Source organism: Pangasianodon hypophthalmus, chromosome 16 (assembly GCF_027358585.1).
Source record: "Pangasianodon hypophthalmus isolate fPanHyp1 chromosome 16, fPanHyp1.pri, whole genome shotgun sequence".
Lineage (NCBI taxonomy): Eukaryota > Metazoa > Chordata > Actinopteri > Siluriformes > Pangasiidae > Pangasianodon > Pangasianodon hypophthalmus.
In genome coordinates, this window is record NC_069725.1 from 14,558,447 (window position 1) to 14,578,133 (window position 19,687).

The 19,687-nt window shown below is 38.3% G+C and overlaps 1 protein-coding gene across 2 annotated transcripts; it reads left to right on the top strand.

The window, feature by feature from the left end:
* Positions 1–706: 706 nt before the first annotated feature.
* On the top strand, positions 707–17,820 carry rybpa (RING1 and YY1 binding protein a). Of its 2 annotated transcripts, none has more exons than XM_026921303.3 (5): positions 707–849; positions 1,270–1,395; positions 12,762–13,268; positions 14,194–14,286; positions 15,401–17,820. In XM_026921303.3, the coding sequence occupies exons 1-5, from the start codon at positions 824–826 to the stop codon at positions 15,651–15,653; spliced, it is 1,005 nt and encodes a 334-aa protein (XP_026777104.3). In that variant the 5' UTR covers positions 707–823; the 3' UTR covers positions 15,654–17,820. The 2 variants fall into 2 exon arrangements, with proteins under 2 accessions (XP_026777104.3, XP_034168050.2); XM_034312159.2 differs by having other exon boundaries at positions 722–1,028.
* Positions 17,821–19,687: the final 1,867 nt, after the last annotated feature.

Here is a 19,687-nt window from a genome sequence, read left to right on the forward strand (position 1 = left end):
AATGTACCAGTAAACATAAAACCTCCTTATTCTTCCTTCCTTCCTTTCTTTCTGATGTAACTAAAGTTGCCTACATATAGTGTCCTGTTATATACTAGTTTCTTTCGAATATGATGTACCATCGCCCATCAGTTATCTTTCTCTTTATCAATATGATGTACCAGCAAACATAAGACCTCTTTATTTTTCTTCTTTCTTTCCTTTCTTCCTTTCTGATGTAATTAAAGTTGCCTATGTATAGTGTCCTGTTATATACTAGTTTCCTTTGAATATGATGTAGCATTGCACATCAGTTATTTTTCTCTTTACCTATATGATGCACCAGTAAACATAAGACCTCTTTATTTTTTCTTCTTTCCTTTCTTTCTTTCTTTCTTTCTTTCTTTCTTTCTTTCTGGTGTAATTAAAGTTGCCTATGTATAGTGTTTTATATATTTCCCTTTGAATATGATGTATCATTGCACATCAGTTATTTTTCTCTTTACCTATATGATGTACCAGTAACCATAAGACATGTTCCTTTTTTTTTTTTCTTCTCTCTCTCTCTCTCTCTCTCTCTCTCTCTCTCTCTCTCCCCCCCCCCTCCCCCCCCTCGATCACCCTCCCTGCATGGTGAACCCAGCGCTCTGAACTAGTGTACTCATTTCTCTCAAACGTGTGGAGTTTTAACGCGGGAGAGCGCTGATTGGCGGAGGCGGCGCTCACGTGACGCGTGGCCGCCTGGCGCCGCAGCGGGCTGAGCTCTGTGCTACAGCGGCGAGTCTGGCTGCGTGTGGAAGCGCCACACTGTAAATTACTGCAGGAACACAGCGCTTCTCCCATTATGGGCGACAAGAAAAGCCCATCCAGGTATTTGGTCGAACCGTGTTTCAGATGCATTGTGCAGTGCCTGCGCGAGGACTCGGGTTGAGATGGAGCCGTTTTTGCTGAGCGTGTTAAAGAGAGAGAAAAAGCGCAGCAATGGCGGAGCCTTATTCCCGGCTCTCCAGATTTAGACAAAGGAATTCAGGAGACGCCTCGTCTCCTCGGTGCTTTGTGCTTTTTCTCCTAGTCGCTGCTCGTGCCCTTGACATCCACGCACTTCCGATGACCCAATGCACTTATTAGTCGGCGGGTTGTAATGTAGCAGAGCTTAATTGGGCTGCTTTTCTTTATACTGAATTCATTTCGATGCATGCCTGTCATACTGATCAGGAGCACGCGTAGGTGAGTGACACGTTTGCAACAGCCATGCATATGACATGCAAAATCCTCTTTTAAATCCCACAGGCCAAAAAGACACGCCAAGCCCTGTGCAGACGACGGATTTTGGGACTGTAGTGTCTGCACGTTCCGCAACAGCGCCGAGGCGTTCAAATGCAGCATGTGTGATGTGCGCAAAGGCACGTCCACAAGGTAAACTTTCTGCCTGAGCTCTGAGCCTCTTCCTCAGCTGCCCATTTTCATCTGTGTGTGTGTGTGTGTGTATGTGTGTGAGGGCATTCATCTTAACTCTTCATATGACTTCTCTACATGATACTTTCTTTTGTCCTATAGATCCTTAAAGATTATATAGATTATGCAAGATCCTTATGGATCCTTAAAGATTATATAGATTATGCAAGATCCTTATGGATCCTTAAAGATTATATAGATTATGCAAGATCCTTATGGATCCTTATAGATTATATAGACCATACAAGATCCTTATGGATCCTTATAGATTATATAGACTATGCAAGATCCTTATAGATTATATAGACTATGCAAGATCCTTATGGATCCTTATAGATTATATAGACTATGCAAGATCCTTATGGATCCTTATAGATTATATAGATTATGCAAGATCCTTATAGATTATATAGACTATGCAAGATCCTTATGGATCCTTATAGATTATATAGACTATGCAAGATCCTTATGGATCCTTATAGATTATATAGACTATGCAAGATCCTTATGCATCCTTATAGATTATATAGACCATACAAGATCCTTATGGATTATATAGACTTTGCAATATCCTTATGGATTATATAGACTATGCAAGATTTCTATAGATTATATAGACTATGCAAGATTTCTATAGATTATATAGACTATGCAAGATTTCTATAGATTATATAGACTATGGAAGATCCTTATAGATTATATAGACTATGCAAGATCTTATGGATTATATAGACTATGCAAGATCCTTATGGATTAAATAGACATTGCAAGATCTTATGGATTATATAGACTATGCAAGATACTTATGGATCCTTATGGATTATATAGACTCTGCAAGATCATTATAGATTATATAGACTATGCAAGATCTTATGGATTCTTAGAGATAGACTATGCAAGATCCTTATGGATTGTTATAGATTATATAGACTATGCAAGACTATAAATCATACTAAAGGTGTCCTTTGAGCATTCCCTTAGGACACAATCTCAGTACAGAGTTAAAACCCATCCAGACGTAATACCGTTTTTGTCAATGGAATATAGATAGTTTTTGTTTAAATTAGAGTCTCTTTCTCTATATTTTCAGTACACCTGTTTTGCTTTCATAACACCACCATGATGCAAATGATGTGATTTGTGTTCATCCTTGGAGTCAAACGTTCATCACAGATAGCATTATGCACCATGATTGTCATTGGTTGATTGCATCTATTTTTTTTAAGCACTTTTGCTTGTGTCGTTTATATTTACCAAAACAGCCTAAAGAGAGAAGGAAAGAAAGCTACTTTAGATCAGAGTAGTGGAAGCATCTCAGTAGAAACAAAAGGTAGAGGAAGTGCTGTATCTGCAGTAAATGTCCCTCGTGGCACTGATTGGTGGAACCATGACTGAAAAAAAGCCACCATCATGGAACTGTTAGATATTCTCAAAGCATGCAGTATCGATTTGTTCAGGCATGCCAGAGCAGAATTAAAGCAACCTGATTCTTCCTCACAAACACACATACATCCGCCGTCATGTATGCACAAGCGTGCTGGATCTCTTTGTATACACTACTACTTTGTTTAGTGTGCTGATATATTGTGCATGAAAGTTCAACGTGATTTATGTTAGGAAGGTCACCTGCTCATTCGTTAGCCATGACTTGATAGTTCTTAAAGACCTATCTGGGTTGTGCTTAAGCTGTGTGAGATGAACTCGAAGTCTTCTGTAACCACAGGACGAGTGAGTGGAGTGGGTGTAGTGTTTCCATGTCATGGCCACTGTTTCAGACTTAGTATATAACTCTTGCTGTGATCGGCTGGCCGCCTACTGTGTGTGCAGGACATTTCTCTCCCACACACAGTCAGGAACACAAAAACACTGTTGTCTGTCCTTGTCTATCTTAATCCATGGTCTTGTTTGGTGGTGTAGCAGTGTCCAGTTTTGCTTCGCATACTCCTGATACACTTTTCATGACATGATATGGCGTGTTTCAACCTCTGTTATTCCGCTTTTCTTTGTTAGCAATTAATCCCTGTAAGGCAGGGGCTAAAAAAAAAAAAAACACAAATAATAATGTATTTAAATACCAACATTCAGTGATATTTTTAATTTTAAAAGCTAGGGTATTGCGTTATCGACTTGTACATCCTACATAGTGCCCTAAATGTAGTACACAGCATTTGATTTTTAGCCACAATATGTGCTGGAAAAACAGAGCCATGGTATAAGTATATCTCTGTCTTTGTATCTTTGTATCTGTAAATAAGATTAAAACATGATTACAATTAAAATTAATTTTACGAGTATAATTTATTAAACAAAAGAAGAAGCCACAGTTCCATAACACTTTATAATCTGTTGGTCAAAAATACAAACATTTGAACAGCGCAGAATTAAAACTCATCCTTTAAAACGTATCATACAGTAGGTTACATACAGGGAGGAGATGAATCGCTGATTTTTATGCTCTTTAATGAACTGAGAGCATGCACTTACAGTCACCTTAAAATAGCCTAAGCTAGCAGAAGCCACAGAAATGAACAGCTCAGTACCCTGTCAGTGTAGTGTTGCAGAACATTTTTCAAGCTAATGGGACAGAAACAGAGCATGGACTTAATTGCTGCTGGGAAATTTCAAATTAGCAAATAGAAAACACTGCTGTGAGCTGAAGAACCTACCACAGCACTACAATATGTGTGTATAATGTTACAGTTTGAATTATGCATGTAATGATAACCTAGTCAAAAAAAAAAAAAAAAATCACAGTTTCACGATACACTATACGGCCAAAATTATGTGGACACCTGACAATTACATCCATATGTGCTTGTTGAACATCCCATTCCAGATTTAGCCCCCCTTTGCTGTTATAATAATTTCCATTCTTCGGGGAAGGCTCTCCACTAGATTTTGGATTGTCGCTGTAGGGACAGCAGAGGTCAGGCACTGATGCAGTGCAGTCAGCGTTCCAGTTCATCCCAAAGCTGTTCAGGGAACAGTTTGGGGAAGACCCACATATGAGTGTGATGGTCAGGTGTCCACAAACCTTTGGCCATATAGTTTATAATTATAATAATAATAATAATAGCAACAATAATAATAAGCGAGCGCTAAGTCTTCCATCAGCTGAGGCATTTGTTTACGTCTTATGGCTATGCACAGACAGACCTGTCCTTTCTCTGTTTATATGCCGGCATTTTTTTTTTCTCTTTTCATAATTCAATGGTTAGTATTATTTGTCTTAATTTATGTGTTTGCGTTGGCTTACTTCCTTTATTTTTCATATTCTTTAATTAATTCCAATAATATAAAACTGGTTTGCACAAAATCTTCTCGATGTTATTCTAAGTTCCTAACTTGGTGAACTAGCATGAAGATGTGGTATTAATAGAGATTCTGGATAAGAGTGTCTGCTAAATGCTGTAAATAAAATAAAAATAAACTATTTAAACTTGACAGTATGTTCCATATATAAAAGTGCAGTAATCCAAATTACTTGGATATGACTTGTGGATCAAGCCGACGTTTATATTAGTTAGTGTTCTTATGCATAAATCTACACACACTTAGGAGCACGAGTAGGATATGAATGTTTTTCTGAGTTTACAGGATTTTCATGAATACCAAATTCCTTGTGTAAATGTTCGTATGAACAATTCACGAATAAATTCGTTCGTATCCAGGTTGATAAATGAGGCCCAGTGTCAGTGTTTATCATATTGTCGTTATGACCTGAAAGAGAGAGCGGCTGCGAGTTAAGGCGGCGCACTCAGCCAAAGGGTTTTTATTGTGTCCCCTGTGTGTAGAAATGGAGGTTGCTGTAGTATGATTGAGAGTGTGTCCAGAGGGAGGGGGTTGCAGCCAGACACAAAAAGGATGAGAACCACTAATATAAGGAGCGTGACTGGGTCAAAACCATGTAATAGACAGCAATGTATTCTGAAAAATGTTAGAATTTTCCTTCCCGTCTCTCTCTATTACATGGAGTGTAACAGATTGCATTGATGTACAAACTACTGATATGCAGCTTTGAGGGGACTGGTTAATGCCGTATTCTAATTCACTAGAATGCATGCTTTCCTAGTGTGTTAGGCAGACTGATATAATGTTTCTCTTTTTGTCTGTGTTTGTTTTGCTGTTTTCATATTTTTCATATTTTCATCATTGAAATATGTCATACTGTTATGTCCCTCTTTTATTGAGCAGCCACTGGCAACTGTAGAATAAAAGAACCACGTAGGCGTGTCCTTACCCAATAAAGAATATGGGTATTGGTGCTGATGCTGGCTTGAAACACTGGAATAGTATTAGATTGAACAAATACGTTAATCCTTCAAGAAACATAGGCATAATCTTCATTTATTGTGCAGTCTAGGCTTTATTTACAATAAAACACTAGGCAAATCACATTATACAGGAGAAGTGTAGAGCTTCATTGCTGTGACTTCTCACTGTGTGTAAATAAATATAATGTGCAAATGTGTGCACTGACCTTAAGATTAGTACAAATATGTTACTGCTGTATGCAATTAAATAAAGTTTATTAGCCTGATGAAATACACTTAGGGTGCCTGCGACTGCAGCAAAGCCTCTTTGTCTTCTTCGATTAACATGAGAGTATTACAAGCTTTGCTCTTACTGCTCCAATGACCTTTAACTCTAACTCTACTGTTAGTACAATGTGCCATCACTTATACTTAAACACGCATAGAGGGAAAACGAAAATGCTGGCCAGAGACCACATTAGTTACTTGCTGCCTGTAAGGTTTGTCGACACCCCAACCTCATTTTCTAGGTATTAGTGTAATCACTAATTAACTCAAATGCACATCTCTAGTGATCCCAACTTGTCTTAATGTGTCATCATTTTTTTCCCCAGAATAGAGCATGTGACATTCCTAGTTTCATGGACATCTTCATCTTATAGTAATGTACACTTCATAAACACCCCTTGCATCCCTGGTACCTATATCTGCATCTAAACATTAGAAGACTTAAAGATGTGTTCCTTATGAAACCTTAACTACACTGGCAAGTGATTAAAATGTAATTAACCTCAGATTAATGGTGACTTCAACCTACATGCAAACAGAACAGTGCTGAGTGCTGAATATATTTCTTTAAGTGAAACGGAGAACAGACATTGGAAGGCAAGACATTTAAATGAAATAACATACTTAAAAACTCGGAGTTTGTGTAGTAGATGTGCTGCTGTCATTCATACACACTGAAAAAATGGGAATATTTGGTTGGTCAGAATTAAGAGAAAATATTTTGTTTATCAGAACGTGATTTCATTGCTTATACTAACTGTAATTTAAAAACATCTAATCTACTAGTTTGAATTATGTAGAGTGAGTGTGATCAATTCATATAATATCATGATCCAGTTACGTTTTAAAGTCATGAGGATGTTGGAGCTGACAGGAAGAAATACAGACTACAGTATTAAACTAACTAGATTAAATTGTGCGGCACAAGAGATCGCACTGGGCAACATTATCGTCTCACAATGCCAGGGTCCTAGGATCAATCCTAGGACTGAAATCGAATGTGTGGAGTTTGATTCTATTCCAGGGCTTTGAATATACATGATCAAATCATGCTGGATGTACAAAAACAAATTGTGTTATTTGTGTGCAACTCAGTTCATTCATGTAGAACCAACAGACACATTTGAATTAAGTAAATTCAATGAACTTTTTTTCCCCAGTGTTTATATATGTTAAATGTCTAACATGGTTCAAACATAGCCTTTTTGCTAATGGCTTGCAGACATATCTACATTTAGAACAAAAAAAAAAAACCCAGACAGACTGAGGTCAAACCCCAAAACTATACAACTTGGGACCAGAGCTAGGAATACTTTGAGAAAGGTGGAATCTAGGTAACCTGGGACTAGAACACTATGGAAAATCAAGATACATGGCTTAGAAAGTGTCTACAAATATACAGCACAAACTAAGGATTCTCACAAGCTTAGAAAACACAGTGAAATAAATAACAAGGAATGTGTGAGATAGAAGCTGGAGCAATACAGAGTGAAAACAGGAAGCTAACGTGAATGTTTGATGATCCCTTTGCTATCTAGAACAAAATGAAGAAACACATATGCTGTATGCTTAAAAAAAAGAAAAGATGTGTCTTTTTTGTTGACCAAATGTTTTTGGATAGCTTAACAAGACCAAACCAGTCATTCCTTTCCATACAGCTTTTACAGTGATATAACTGATCCAGACATTTTTGTGAAATCCTGAGGCAGAAGCTGAGACCATTGCAGTCTTCACAGCAGGAATTCAAACAACATAAACACAATGCAGAAACAATTTTTAACAAAACTAGATTATGGCTAGATACTTTTAGAATGAAGTAAACATTATTATTATTATTATTATTATCTGCTAGATGATAAGTAGCTATAGCTACTTCTCTCTCTCTTTATATATATATATATATATATATATATATATATATATATATATATATATATATATACACCTTTATGTGAAATTGCAAAGTATACAAATAAAGTGAAAACACTCAGAAACCTTTTTAGTGGAAAAATAAACTTACAAGAACCTGGTTGCATAAGTGTGCACACCTAAACTAATACATTGTTGAAGCACCTTTTGATTTTATTACACCACTCAGTCTTTCTGGCTCAGAGTCTATTACTGGGAATGGCTGTAGCTCAGGTGGTAGAGCAGGTTGTGTCTACTAATCGCAGGTTTGGCGGTTCGATCCCCAGCCTCTCCACATGCTGAAGTGTCCTTGGGCAAGACACTGAACCCCAAGTTACTCCTGATGGCAAGGTAGCACCTTGCATTGGTGTGTGTGTGTGAATGGGTGAATGAGAAACAGTGTAAAGCACTTTGTAGAACTGCTAAGGTTAAAAGGTGCTATGTAAGTGCAGACCATTTATCAGAATGGCACATCTTGACTTTGCAATATTTTCCCACTCTTTCTTGCAAAAACATTCTAGATACATCAAATTGTAAGGTGTTGTAAAATTGTAATTGTAAGCTTTCCTGTGCACAGCTTGCTTCAGGTTTTTTGCCACAGATTTTTAGTTGGATTCAAATCTGGGCTCTGGCTAGGTCATTCAGAAACATTGACCTAATTTTGGTTAAGCCATTCCTTTGTTGATTTGGATGTATGTTTTGGGTCATTGTCATGCTAAAAGGGGAAATTCCTTTTCATCTTCAGCTTACTAGCAGACACCTGAAGGTTTTGCACTAAAATCGACAGGTATTTGTAGCATGATTCCCTCCACCTTGATAAAAGCCCCTGAAGAACCGCAGCCCTAAAACATGGTGCTGCCACCACCATGCTTTTTTTTAATTATTTTTTAATTTTTTTTATTTTTTGGAGACAGGGGCTTCCGTCTAGCCATCCTACCCCATAGCCCAGACATGTGAAGAATGAGATTATCACAACAAGAGAATGTTATCACATACAGAGAGTAATCAATACTTGTCAGATATTTCTGCAGCTCCTTTAATGTTACTGTAGGTCTATTGGCAGCCTCCCTAGTAAGTTTTTGTCTTGTCCTTTAGTAAATTTTGGAAGAACGTCCTGTTCTTGATGATGTCACTGTGATGCTCCATTTTCTCCACTTGTTGATTATGGCCTTCACGGTGTTCCATGATACATCTAATGTTTTGGAAATTCTTTTATATACCTCTCCTGATTGACCTCTCCTCTTTCAACAAGCAATATACCATACATGCTTTGTAAACTCTTTGCTTATGGCTTCAGCAGTCAGATGAAACCAAGAAGATTTAAAACAAATCCTACAGAAACAGCTGATCTTTATTTGGGGTTAATCAGAATAATTTCATTGACGACAGCTGTATGATGATTACTTATGAACATGAGATTGAATGTGATTGGTTCATTCTGAACACAGCCACATCCCCAGTTAGAAAAGGGTGTGCACACTTCTGCAACCAGGTTATTTGTAGTTTTTTTTTTTTATTTTCCTATTTTTACCTAAAATGTTTGTGATTGTTTTTCACTTAATTTTTATATGTTGTAATTTCACTTTGAGAGTGGAGAACGTTCTGACATGATTTATGTTGGTTTCATTTTTTTACATCACAAAAACCTGCCATTTTAACAGGGGTGTGTAGACTTTTTATGTGTGTAATATATGAAATTTGATACGTCGAACTTCTGTTCTCTGAACAATGAGGTAAACACACTTGAAAAAAACACACTAAAACACAAACCAAGTTTTAAATTGCAAAGCAATGACAAAATACGGACTATATAAAGAAAAAACATATACAAAATTAGTGGTCCACTTATAAGACAAGACCAGAATGCATTTGTGGCTAATCAACTAATTCAAAAAGTGGCAATTAACAGAAGGAAAGCATGTGAGTGTTCTGCGTCATTAGCTAGAGCTAGACCTGTAGCGTAGCGATAGTCTACTATTTGTCTGCAAACCTGAGAGAATCGTTTCATAACAATTTGATTGTGGCAAAATCATTCCTTAATTATTATTTTTGACTATAAACAATTGAGACTGTAATAGCCAAAAAGTCTACAATAAAAATTGGCAAGTAAGTAAATGGTTTTAATATTGTATGTAATGAACACATTGCATGCAGAAAACTAACTGCACTAAACATTTGAAAAAGGTGTTAGACAGTTAGTAGCACTGCATATTTATCCAAGGCTGTTTTTCCCCAACACTGCCTCATACTTTCCATTTTCTTTCTCCTGCACCTCAGAAAGAAATATCAAGAAATATAGATTTTACATTAGGCTAATAATAGTAATCACATAAAGAAAGCAGTTTTTTCAGTTAAAAACAAAACAAAAAAAATTTTAACCTCTGAGACCTGATTAATAATTACTTTAAAATACTGCTGATAATTCATAACACAATACTCAGAAAATCACTAACAGATGTTTTTATTAACGAATAAACTTTTAGACACATCCCCTTTTCATAACATTTAAATAATAAAAACCATCACATGATTCATAAACAGCAAACCTGAAGAAAGGAAATTAATTAATAACAAATCTTTAAATAGTTAACCTTTTGCTCGGTTATAATGGTACAGTGATTCTCAGCCCTAGGGCCCGTTACTGTACACATTTACTGTAATAAAGTTATGTCATTATGATTTGCAGATAGGGATTTCAGGCTGTTAAGACATTTTTTTAATGAATGCCTGAATTCTTGGAAATTCTCAATGGGCCCATAAGAAGAGGCATGGTCATTTCATCACACAGGTATACAGCTTGCAGAACTGTTCTGTTGGAGCTATTTCCCAAGATTTATATTTTCTATACAGGTTTCGTTCTGTCTTTCCACAAGTGCTGATGATTGTAGATGATAAACCACATGCATCCTCTACTTCTTTTCCAGTATCTTGGCTAGGCCACTGATAGTTTGTGAAATGTATTCATTGACAAATGGAGATCCTGCCTGCATGTCTTCTATTTCCACAGGATATACTGTAGCTTCTAGTGTCCTGTTTTGGTCATCTCTATTGCCTTCTAAGCCCTTTATTGCCATCACGGAATAAAGGGCCTTTTATCTGTCTTTCTGATCTGCTATTAGCTGCTCTAGCTGTGTGCCAGCACCCATATCATTGCACACAAGCAGCAGATAATGTACATCAGCATCAGGCGGCTGGTGGCTAGCTGTCTACTTCTCAAACCTATTTAAAACATGCTGGGGATCCTCTTTCTCTGGCTTAAATTTTCCTGCTAGTCCTTGTGTGTTCGAATAACTGTGGTTGGTGCTTAAAAGAAGTTCTTGTACAGGAACAGGCTGCTTTATAAACCCTTTGGCTGTAGGGCTCACCTCTGTAGCCCTGGCACAGTTGATAATGGCCTCTTTAGCCTGTTGAGTGAGACCTATTTCTGCTCGTGTAGTGATCTATAAGTTCCTCCATGGATCGGACACGTCCCACAGATGCTTGATCGGATTGAGATCTGGGGAATCTGGAGGCCAAGTCAACACCTTGAACTCTTTGTCATGTTCCTCAAACCATGCAAAAATGGTTTAGGAAATGTGGCAGGGCACATTATCCTGCTGAAAGAGGCCACTGCCATTAGGGAATACCATTGCCATGAAGGGGTGTACTTGGTGTGCAACAATGTTTAGGTAGGTGGTACGTGTCAAAGTAACATCCACATGAATGCCAGGACCCAAAGTTTCACAGCAGAACATTGTCCAGAGCATCACACTGCTTCTGCCCGCTTTCCCATAGTGCATCCTGGTGCCATCTCTTCCCCAGGTAAGTGATGCACACACACCTGGCCATCCACATGATGTAAAAGAAAATATGATTCATCAGACCAGGCCACCTTCTTCCATTGCTTCATGGTCCAGTTTTGATGCACACATGCCCATTGTAGGTGTTTTCAGTGGTGGACAGGGGTCAGCATGGGCACTCTGACCAGCCCCAAACGCAGCCCCATATGCAGCAAGCTGTGATGCACTGTGTGTTCTGATGCTTTTCTAACATAGCCTTTCTAACATAGCATTAACTTTTTCACCAATTTGTGCTACAGTAGCTCTTCTGTTGGATCGGACCAGATGGGCTAGCCTTCTCTCCCCATGCACATCAGTGAGCCTTGTGTGCCCATGACCCTGTCCCTGGTTCACCAGTTGTCCTTCTTTGGACCACTTTCTGTAGGTACTAACCACTGCATACTGGGAACACCCCACAAGACCTGCCATGGAGATGCTCTGACCCAGTCGTCTAGCCATCACAATCTGGCCCTTGTCAAAATCGCTCAGATCCTTATGCTTGCCCATTTTTCCTGCTTCCAACACATCAACTTTGAGAACTGACTGTTCACTTGCTGCCTAATATATCCTGCCCCTTGACAGGTGCCATTGTAACAAGATGTTATTCACTTCACCTGTCAGTGGCTTTAATATTATGGTTGATCGGTGTGTGTGTGTATATAAAACTCTACGCTACCTCTAGCTCTACCTCTTGCCTGTCTCTGTTCTGGTGGTGATGCCATTTTTTAGATTGACATATGAGAATAAATTCTATATTTACAGCACCAGCTGTTCTCCTAAGAATAGTTCAGACATAGTACTGAAACTGTGTATAATCTCAATTACTGAGTACTTGTGCATTCCTCATAGTTGAACTAATTTGTGAGGTGATACTTAATCTACGTTTTTGAACAATATATTTGTTTTTCCAGCATAATCTCAGATACATTTTATTCCACTGTATACACACGTGAATTACAGTACATTTTAAAAATACACTGGTGGCATTCATCTACAACAGGTACATGTAAAAGTACAATAAAAACCACTAAACCAAACATGTATTTTATTCCTTCTCTAGAAAACCTCGCCTGAACTCGCAGCTTGTGGCGCAACAAGTAGCGCAGCAGTACGCCACCCCTCCCCCAGCTAAGAAAGACAGGAGGGAGCGCACAGAGCGAGACGATCACTACGACATAGACAATTCAGACTCGGACAGGCCAAGCGTAGACAACTCTGACTCGGACAGACTGGGCCCAGACAGCAGTCACTTGGAGAGAGGACACACACATAAGGACAGGAGACAGGAGCGCATTGGATTGGACAAACATCAGCTAGTACAAACGTCAGTGGAAAGGAGGCCTGAGAGAGCAGGTCTAAACCAGGAACTGCACAGAGAACTTATGGATAAAGTTCATTCACACAGGCCACACATGGAAAAAGACCATCACACAGGAGCATCCGGGACACAAGTGGCCGAGAAGGAGGACATGAAGAAAGGCAAAGTAGAAAAGGCATTGGTGGATAAGCACAAAGAGAGGGAAAAGTTGCCTGGTTCCAACAAAAAGCCCACTGCCAAGAAGATGAAGTAAGTGGCATCTTGTAAAAGTTACAAATACAGGGCAAAATCTGCACCTGCAATACCTGCAAACAAATTTTAATGTTTGTCATTGTTCTCGGCCTTTTGTCTTCCTCTATTTTTCCTTATAACTATAACTATGTCCTACCATTGGGGTATAAATATGAGGTTGAACACATGTAAAATTCCTTTGTCAGCTATCACTAATGGGAAACCAAAGAGCTTTCAGTGCAAGATATAGGCAGTTAATGATCTACATAAAATGTATGAGAAGTTATAAGAAGTTATAATTCAGCACAATGAAGGTCGTAAAAAGATTCAAAAGTCTGGAACAGAAAGAGGATGCATGAGCATAGCTCCGCACTACGCAGCAAGGAGGATATAGAAGGAGGCCAGAGATCTGATTTCAGAATTACACCGTTTATTCTCTTACACAGTTGATTCTTCAGGTTATGAAGATTCAAAATCAGTTATTATACAGTATAACAACACAGCTGTTTGGAAGCCTCTCCTGAGAGCGAGCCACAAAATGCGGTTAGGAACCTGATTTGAACCTGTGATCTGGATGAAAAAGGGCAGTCTACATGCACAAACATTAGAATGTAAAGGAGTTTGCATATGCACGAGTGGTACAAGCAGTGCCAGGGTTGTAACTTTCAATGTCCTATGCAATGGACTCTGTGTAAACCTGGTCCACATCTATTACAGTCTACATTATACCTAACAAAAAACATAGATCAGTTTAAAACTGTACATGTTTAAGCTCAAAATAGCACTCAATGAAGAATACTTTATTCATTAATTCTGGAGTTGACTTTATAATACAAAAGGGGGTGGGGAGTATTAGGTCTAGTATCGTTCACCAGACAAGACCTGTTTGAACCTTAAACTAATTATTTTTTTTCATTAATTCAGATTGTCTTGTTGTTCTCAGACCCAAGATCCTTAATAAAGGTCCTCCTAGTGAAAGAAGCAGCATGAAATCTGGCAAATCAGCCACTAAGAGCAACAAATCTATTATTTCAAGGTAAGTTTATCACAATAATCACAATTATACTTGTCTGATTACTGCTATCCCTTGCGATGGACAGCATGAAGGGTGTATACCTGCATTGTGTCTGCTGTTCCCAGGATCAGCCCCAAATCCAGAGTGACCCTAGTGTATTATGAAAATGCATTATTTATTGATAATTATCATTCCAGTCATGTAACCTGAAATTATATTTGAATAAAAACTGCTACAATACTGAAATCTAGAACAGAACTACAGCAGTCCACTGCTAGTATTGAGTTAACATGAGTACTATATTATGCTCCCTGGAAAGAAAATTAGCAGTGTATGTCATTTCTTCCCTAATTCCTAGTTACACAGCCCCTCCCCTTAATAACAGCACCAGTCCTGACTGATAAGGATGCCACCAGTCTCTGTTTAAGCCCACTCTTCCACTGGGACCACAATTCAGCTAGAATTCATGGGGCCTATATTGGTGATTTAACCTCCTGTTCCAAATAATCTCAGTCTTGGAATTGAGGTCTAGTGAGTTTGCAGGCCATTCAGTGTGTCTCAGTGTTTCATCATGTTTGTCATGTAAGTCACACAGAGATTTGGCGCTATGCACCCTACAGTTCATCCTGGAATGTGGGAGCGTCAGTGTTGTGAGGCAAATCTCAGTGTCTGACCAACAGCTGATGATCTGGTTTTATGCGTAGCTATATTTGTCCAGGTGCGCAACATACTGACATTGTATAATGTGTCGCTGCTATTTTGTCAAGGGAGCTTATGTCTGAATGTTAGTCACATATTATGTGCCCAGAAAATGTCAAACAGATTATCTCAGGACATATCCAGTTTGCAATCTGACTTGAATGCTTTCCTGGGAAGCACAGAGAGGTGTTGCCTTCACTTAGAATTTTACACTTGTCTATTCCCTGTGCTTCAGACTGAAATCCACTGAAATGACAAGTTGCCATATTCCGAATATTGGACTTTGTACACTTTGTACGGTAATTGTGTATAGCTATGCAGTAGTGTGTTCCACCAGCATCAGTTCAAACATTAATCTACCTAACTGTAATGCATAAAGGAGTAATATAACTTCCAGAGTATATTTTTGAGCCTTTGCTCTTCTCTCTTGCTGCAGGCCTAAGCTGAAGAACATAGACCGAAGCTCAGCTCAGCAGCTGGCCATAACAGTGGGCAACGTTACAGTCATCATCACAGACTTTAAGGAGAAGACACGCTCCTCCTCCACCTCTTCATCCACTGCCACTTCCAGCAGCGGCAGCTCCGAACAGCAACACCTGAGCTCCAGTTCGGAGAGTACGGACAGGGGGTCATCCCGTGCCTCTACCCCACGCAGAGACCTTACTTCTGGACACAATGAGCTCCTTTGAGGCTGCTGGAAGTCAGGAATCCTCAAACACATTGATAATGCACAGATAGAACCTTTACACTTAAAAGGATGAAGGATCATTATCATGCATGGGCACTGTTTCCATCTTGATATTTTATGGCAAGATGTGCCATGTGTTTCAATACTGTTTTTAACACATCCACCTCAACTCCCCACACAACTCACAAGTGTGTATCACCTGCATCACATGCGTGACCACCTGGAGCACAAGATGAAGAGGATGTAGCACATCTTGGCTAAAGCTTCGCTATATGGCCAAATGTTTGTGGACACGTGACCATCACACCCATATGTGGTTCTTCCCCAAACTGTTGCCACAAAGTTGGAAGCACACAATTCCGTAGGATGTTTTTGTATGCTGTAAAATTACAGCTTCCCTTCACTGGTACTAAGAGGCCCAAACCTGTTCCAGCATGACAATGCCCCTGTGTACAAAGTGAGGTCCATGAAGACACGGGTTGCCAAGGTTGGAATTTAAGATCTCGAGTGGCCTGCACAGAGCCCTGACCTAAACCCCACTGAACACCTTTGGGGTGAATTGGAACACCGACTGCACCCCAGGCATCCTCGCCGACATCAGTGCCAGACCTCACTAATGCTCTTGTGGCTGAATGGGCAAATCCCCACAGCCACACTCCAAAATGTAGTGGAAAGCCTTCCCAGAAGAGGTTATTGTGACTGCAAAGGGGGGGGACTACATCTGGAATAGGATGTTCAGCAAGCACATATGCTTGTGATGGTCAGGTGTCCACATATTTTTGGCCATATAGTGTATTTCCTTGATTTGTAACAGTGTATTTCCATTGAACTTTGTACAGACATATAGTCATACATGCTAGCAAATTAGCCAATGGTGTGCTAACTTTTAATTATTATTATTATATGCATATTTTTGCTGTGTAGAAAAGGAAATTGTATTAAATCTCCTAAAGTCTACAGTAAAGTTGATGGATTCCTTGGGCCTTCAAGGAGTCAGAGTCTTTTTTAACATTCCCCTGAGCCAGTAATGTACTGGAACAGCCCTTGAGATGGTGACAGTGATTTTAGTTTTAAACAGTATTGAAATGCATGGATGGTTTTCACACTATTTCCCAGAGAGAACAGTAGAGTCAAATGTTGTGGAGTCAGCATTTTTAAGTGGTAGAAATTGAAACCCTCTGTATGTTTTGAGCCTTAGATCTCCAGTTTACATAATTGTTCTCTGTTATGAAAATGGCCTGTATGATTCTCCAACACTGACTTATCCCCATAACACATTCTGACACTGTATAGGTCAGATGAAGGTGTCACAGTTGTGGGAAAACCATGTAGAACCTCCCAGAGAAAAAAAAATGTGTACTTTTGATTTATTAAATTAATGATTGTATTTATAAACTGTGATAAGAACAAATAATCTAGTAGATGGCCGAACTGGAACCGCAAACATGAACATACTAAAAGACTGTTGTTCTAGGTGCTAACATACATTAATAAAGGTGATGGATGGATTGGAAAACACCTATGAATATTTTGAAACATGATTATCAGCATTTGAAAAATATGTTCAATGAAATCTGTTCAGTAAAGGCCATTTTTATATTGATAGATGTTATGTATTGTCAGTCTATCATTGATCAAAACCCATATGATCTGTTTGAGAACCATTCTTGTAAATGCTACTGCTAAATGATGTTACCAAGCTTTTTACTTGCCACAAGGACATATTCTTTTATTAAGTCTCTGTGAGCCAAGTAAGCAGCAAAACTTCATCCAATTCATTGCTGCCTCAAAGCATTATGAAACTGTTGATGTGATCTTTATAGATGAAATGTCTTTAATTAGTGTATTTATTTTGTGCAAGCAATTCTGTTCTTGTGTATGATCGGTAACCCTAATTTACTATGTAAAGATGGTTACATATAAGGAATACTTGTCATAATATAGATTAACACTATCTGTGGTGTATTGAGTATCTGGCACAGTTACTTAGTTATTTTGGCATCTTACTGCAGTTGTTGTGTGTTAAAACAGCAGTTATTGCATACACAGTTTCTCTCAATGCTGCTTGTTTTTTTTGTTTTTTTTCCATCTGCTCAGTCTGAAGTAAATTCTGCTTGGCAAATTCTGCTTGTAGCATAGCTTTCATTTCAAATAAAAGCATTTGTTTATTCTTGTGTCTTTCATACTTTCTGTCTATTGTAGTATCATGTCTTATCTTTCCTGAACACGTGATGATCACACTTTCCTACATTTATATTTAGTCATTTCTTAAGCACTTTTATTCAGGGTGAATTGAAAGTGAAAATGTGGCATTGAAGATGCAGTAATACAACGCATCTATTGGATCTGCAAGGATTCATAACCTGAAAGACAAGATACATACGCTAGATTGTACAACTGCTAGAGTGTTATCGGTGGTGACAAAAAGATGCAAATTTGAATCAAGTGCGTGAATAATCATACAATAAATAATAATAAAAAAAAAAACAGGTAGTACATTAAGCAATCAATGCAAAGTAAGTATAGAGAAAATAAGGCCCTGAAGCTGAAAACCTGAGCCCGTATGTATGAAGCTATTCAGAGTTTTGGTCGTAAGTGCCAAAGAATCAGGAAATTTACTCTTATACTTAGGCCTAAGAATGGGAGCAATGTACAAACATTTTTTTAGCCTTGAAACAACTGACACTTTCTTATCCACCAGCCCAGCCTCATTAGTTTACAATGTTCTGCACTGCCTATCTTTTGGAGTACTTGATTCCTGAGGGAAACAAGATACCTCAAATTATGAGGACAGTAAAACACTAAACTCACAAGGACACAGATGTACAAGCAAAAAGTAAATAAGTAATAATAAAGGTGATATGCTGGTAAAGTAGAACCTGATCATACTTTAGTGCAGTGGCAGCCGTCTGTCCATATACTACATTCAGGTTCATAAATATCTGCACATTGACAAAGTTATATTGTTATGTTGTCTGTCTACCACAGTACACTCACCATCTACTTTATGAGGAACACCTTTACACCTGCATATTCACCTGCAGTTATCAGCCAGTCATGTGGCAGCCGCACACCGCAAAAAAACATGCAGATACAGGTCAAAAACTTCAGGTAATGTTCACATCAAACATCAGAATGAGGAAAAAGTGTGATTTCTGTGACTTTGATTGTGGAATGGTTGTTGGCACCAGAAGGGCTGGTTTGAGCATTTCAGAAACTGCTGATCTCCTGGGAGTTTTATACACAACAGTCTGTAGTGTTTACACAGAAGTGTGTGAAAAACAAACAAACAAAAAAAACATTGAGTGAGTGACAGTTTTGTGGGTGGAAACACCTTGATAAGAGAGGAAAATGGCCAGATTGGTTCAAGCTGCCAGGAAGGATATAGTAACTCAAATAATCACTCATTACAACCGTGGTGAGCAGAAAAGCATCTCAGCCTGCAAAAACATCAAAACTTGAGGTGGATGGGCTACAGCAGCAGCAGACCACATTGGGTTCCAAGGGTGTGCCAATTTTGTAAAAGTGCGCATATACAATATGAGGGGTGCTAAAAACATGTATTTTGACATGTGAAACTCAAAATCACTGTAAGATTTAAAATTCATTATGTCTTGCTTGACAAATCATTACTTGAAAATAATAAATATTTTCAAATTTAAACCCAGTATTTCATTGACGCCTATATTTGTTTTCAAAGGAATATCTTTAATGAAATTGAAACTTATGCTCTATCGTTTGCCTTTTAAGTGAATTTTGAAGAGCATTTTATTATATTGGATATTTTTATTCAGTAATTTATTGATGTCAACCAAGATTTGATGAAACTTATGGTTTAAGCTCACTAATCTGGTAGTTTCTAAATTGACATGTCCTAATAGTATTGTTCTAACACTGTTTGCATGTTTTGGGGAATAAATGTTAAATTATTGAAAACTTGTATTTTTACTTTTTGCACCTGTCATATAATGCACATAATGTTAAAAATTTACCAAGCTACAAACAGTCCAATTTCAAAATCAAATGTTGTTCTGG

Excerpts from the sequence above, each read along its gene's own strand:
- rybpa (XM_034312159.2), top strand. The coding sequence starts at position 961 with ATGGCGGAGCCTTATTCCCGGCTCTCCAGATTTAGACAAAGGAATTCA. Across the intron at positions 1,029-1,269 it reads GGAGACGCCTCGTCTCCTCG|GCCAAAAAGACACGCCAAGC; the intron begins GTGCTTTGTGCT and ends TAAATCCCACAG. Across the intron at positions 14,287-15,400 it reads AACAAATCTATTATTTCAAG|GCCTAAGCTGAAGAACATAG; the intron begins GTAAGTTTATCA and ends CTCTTGCTGCAG.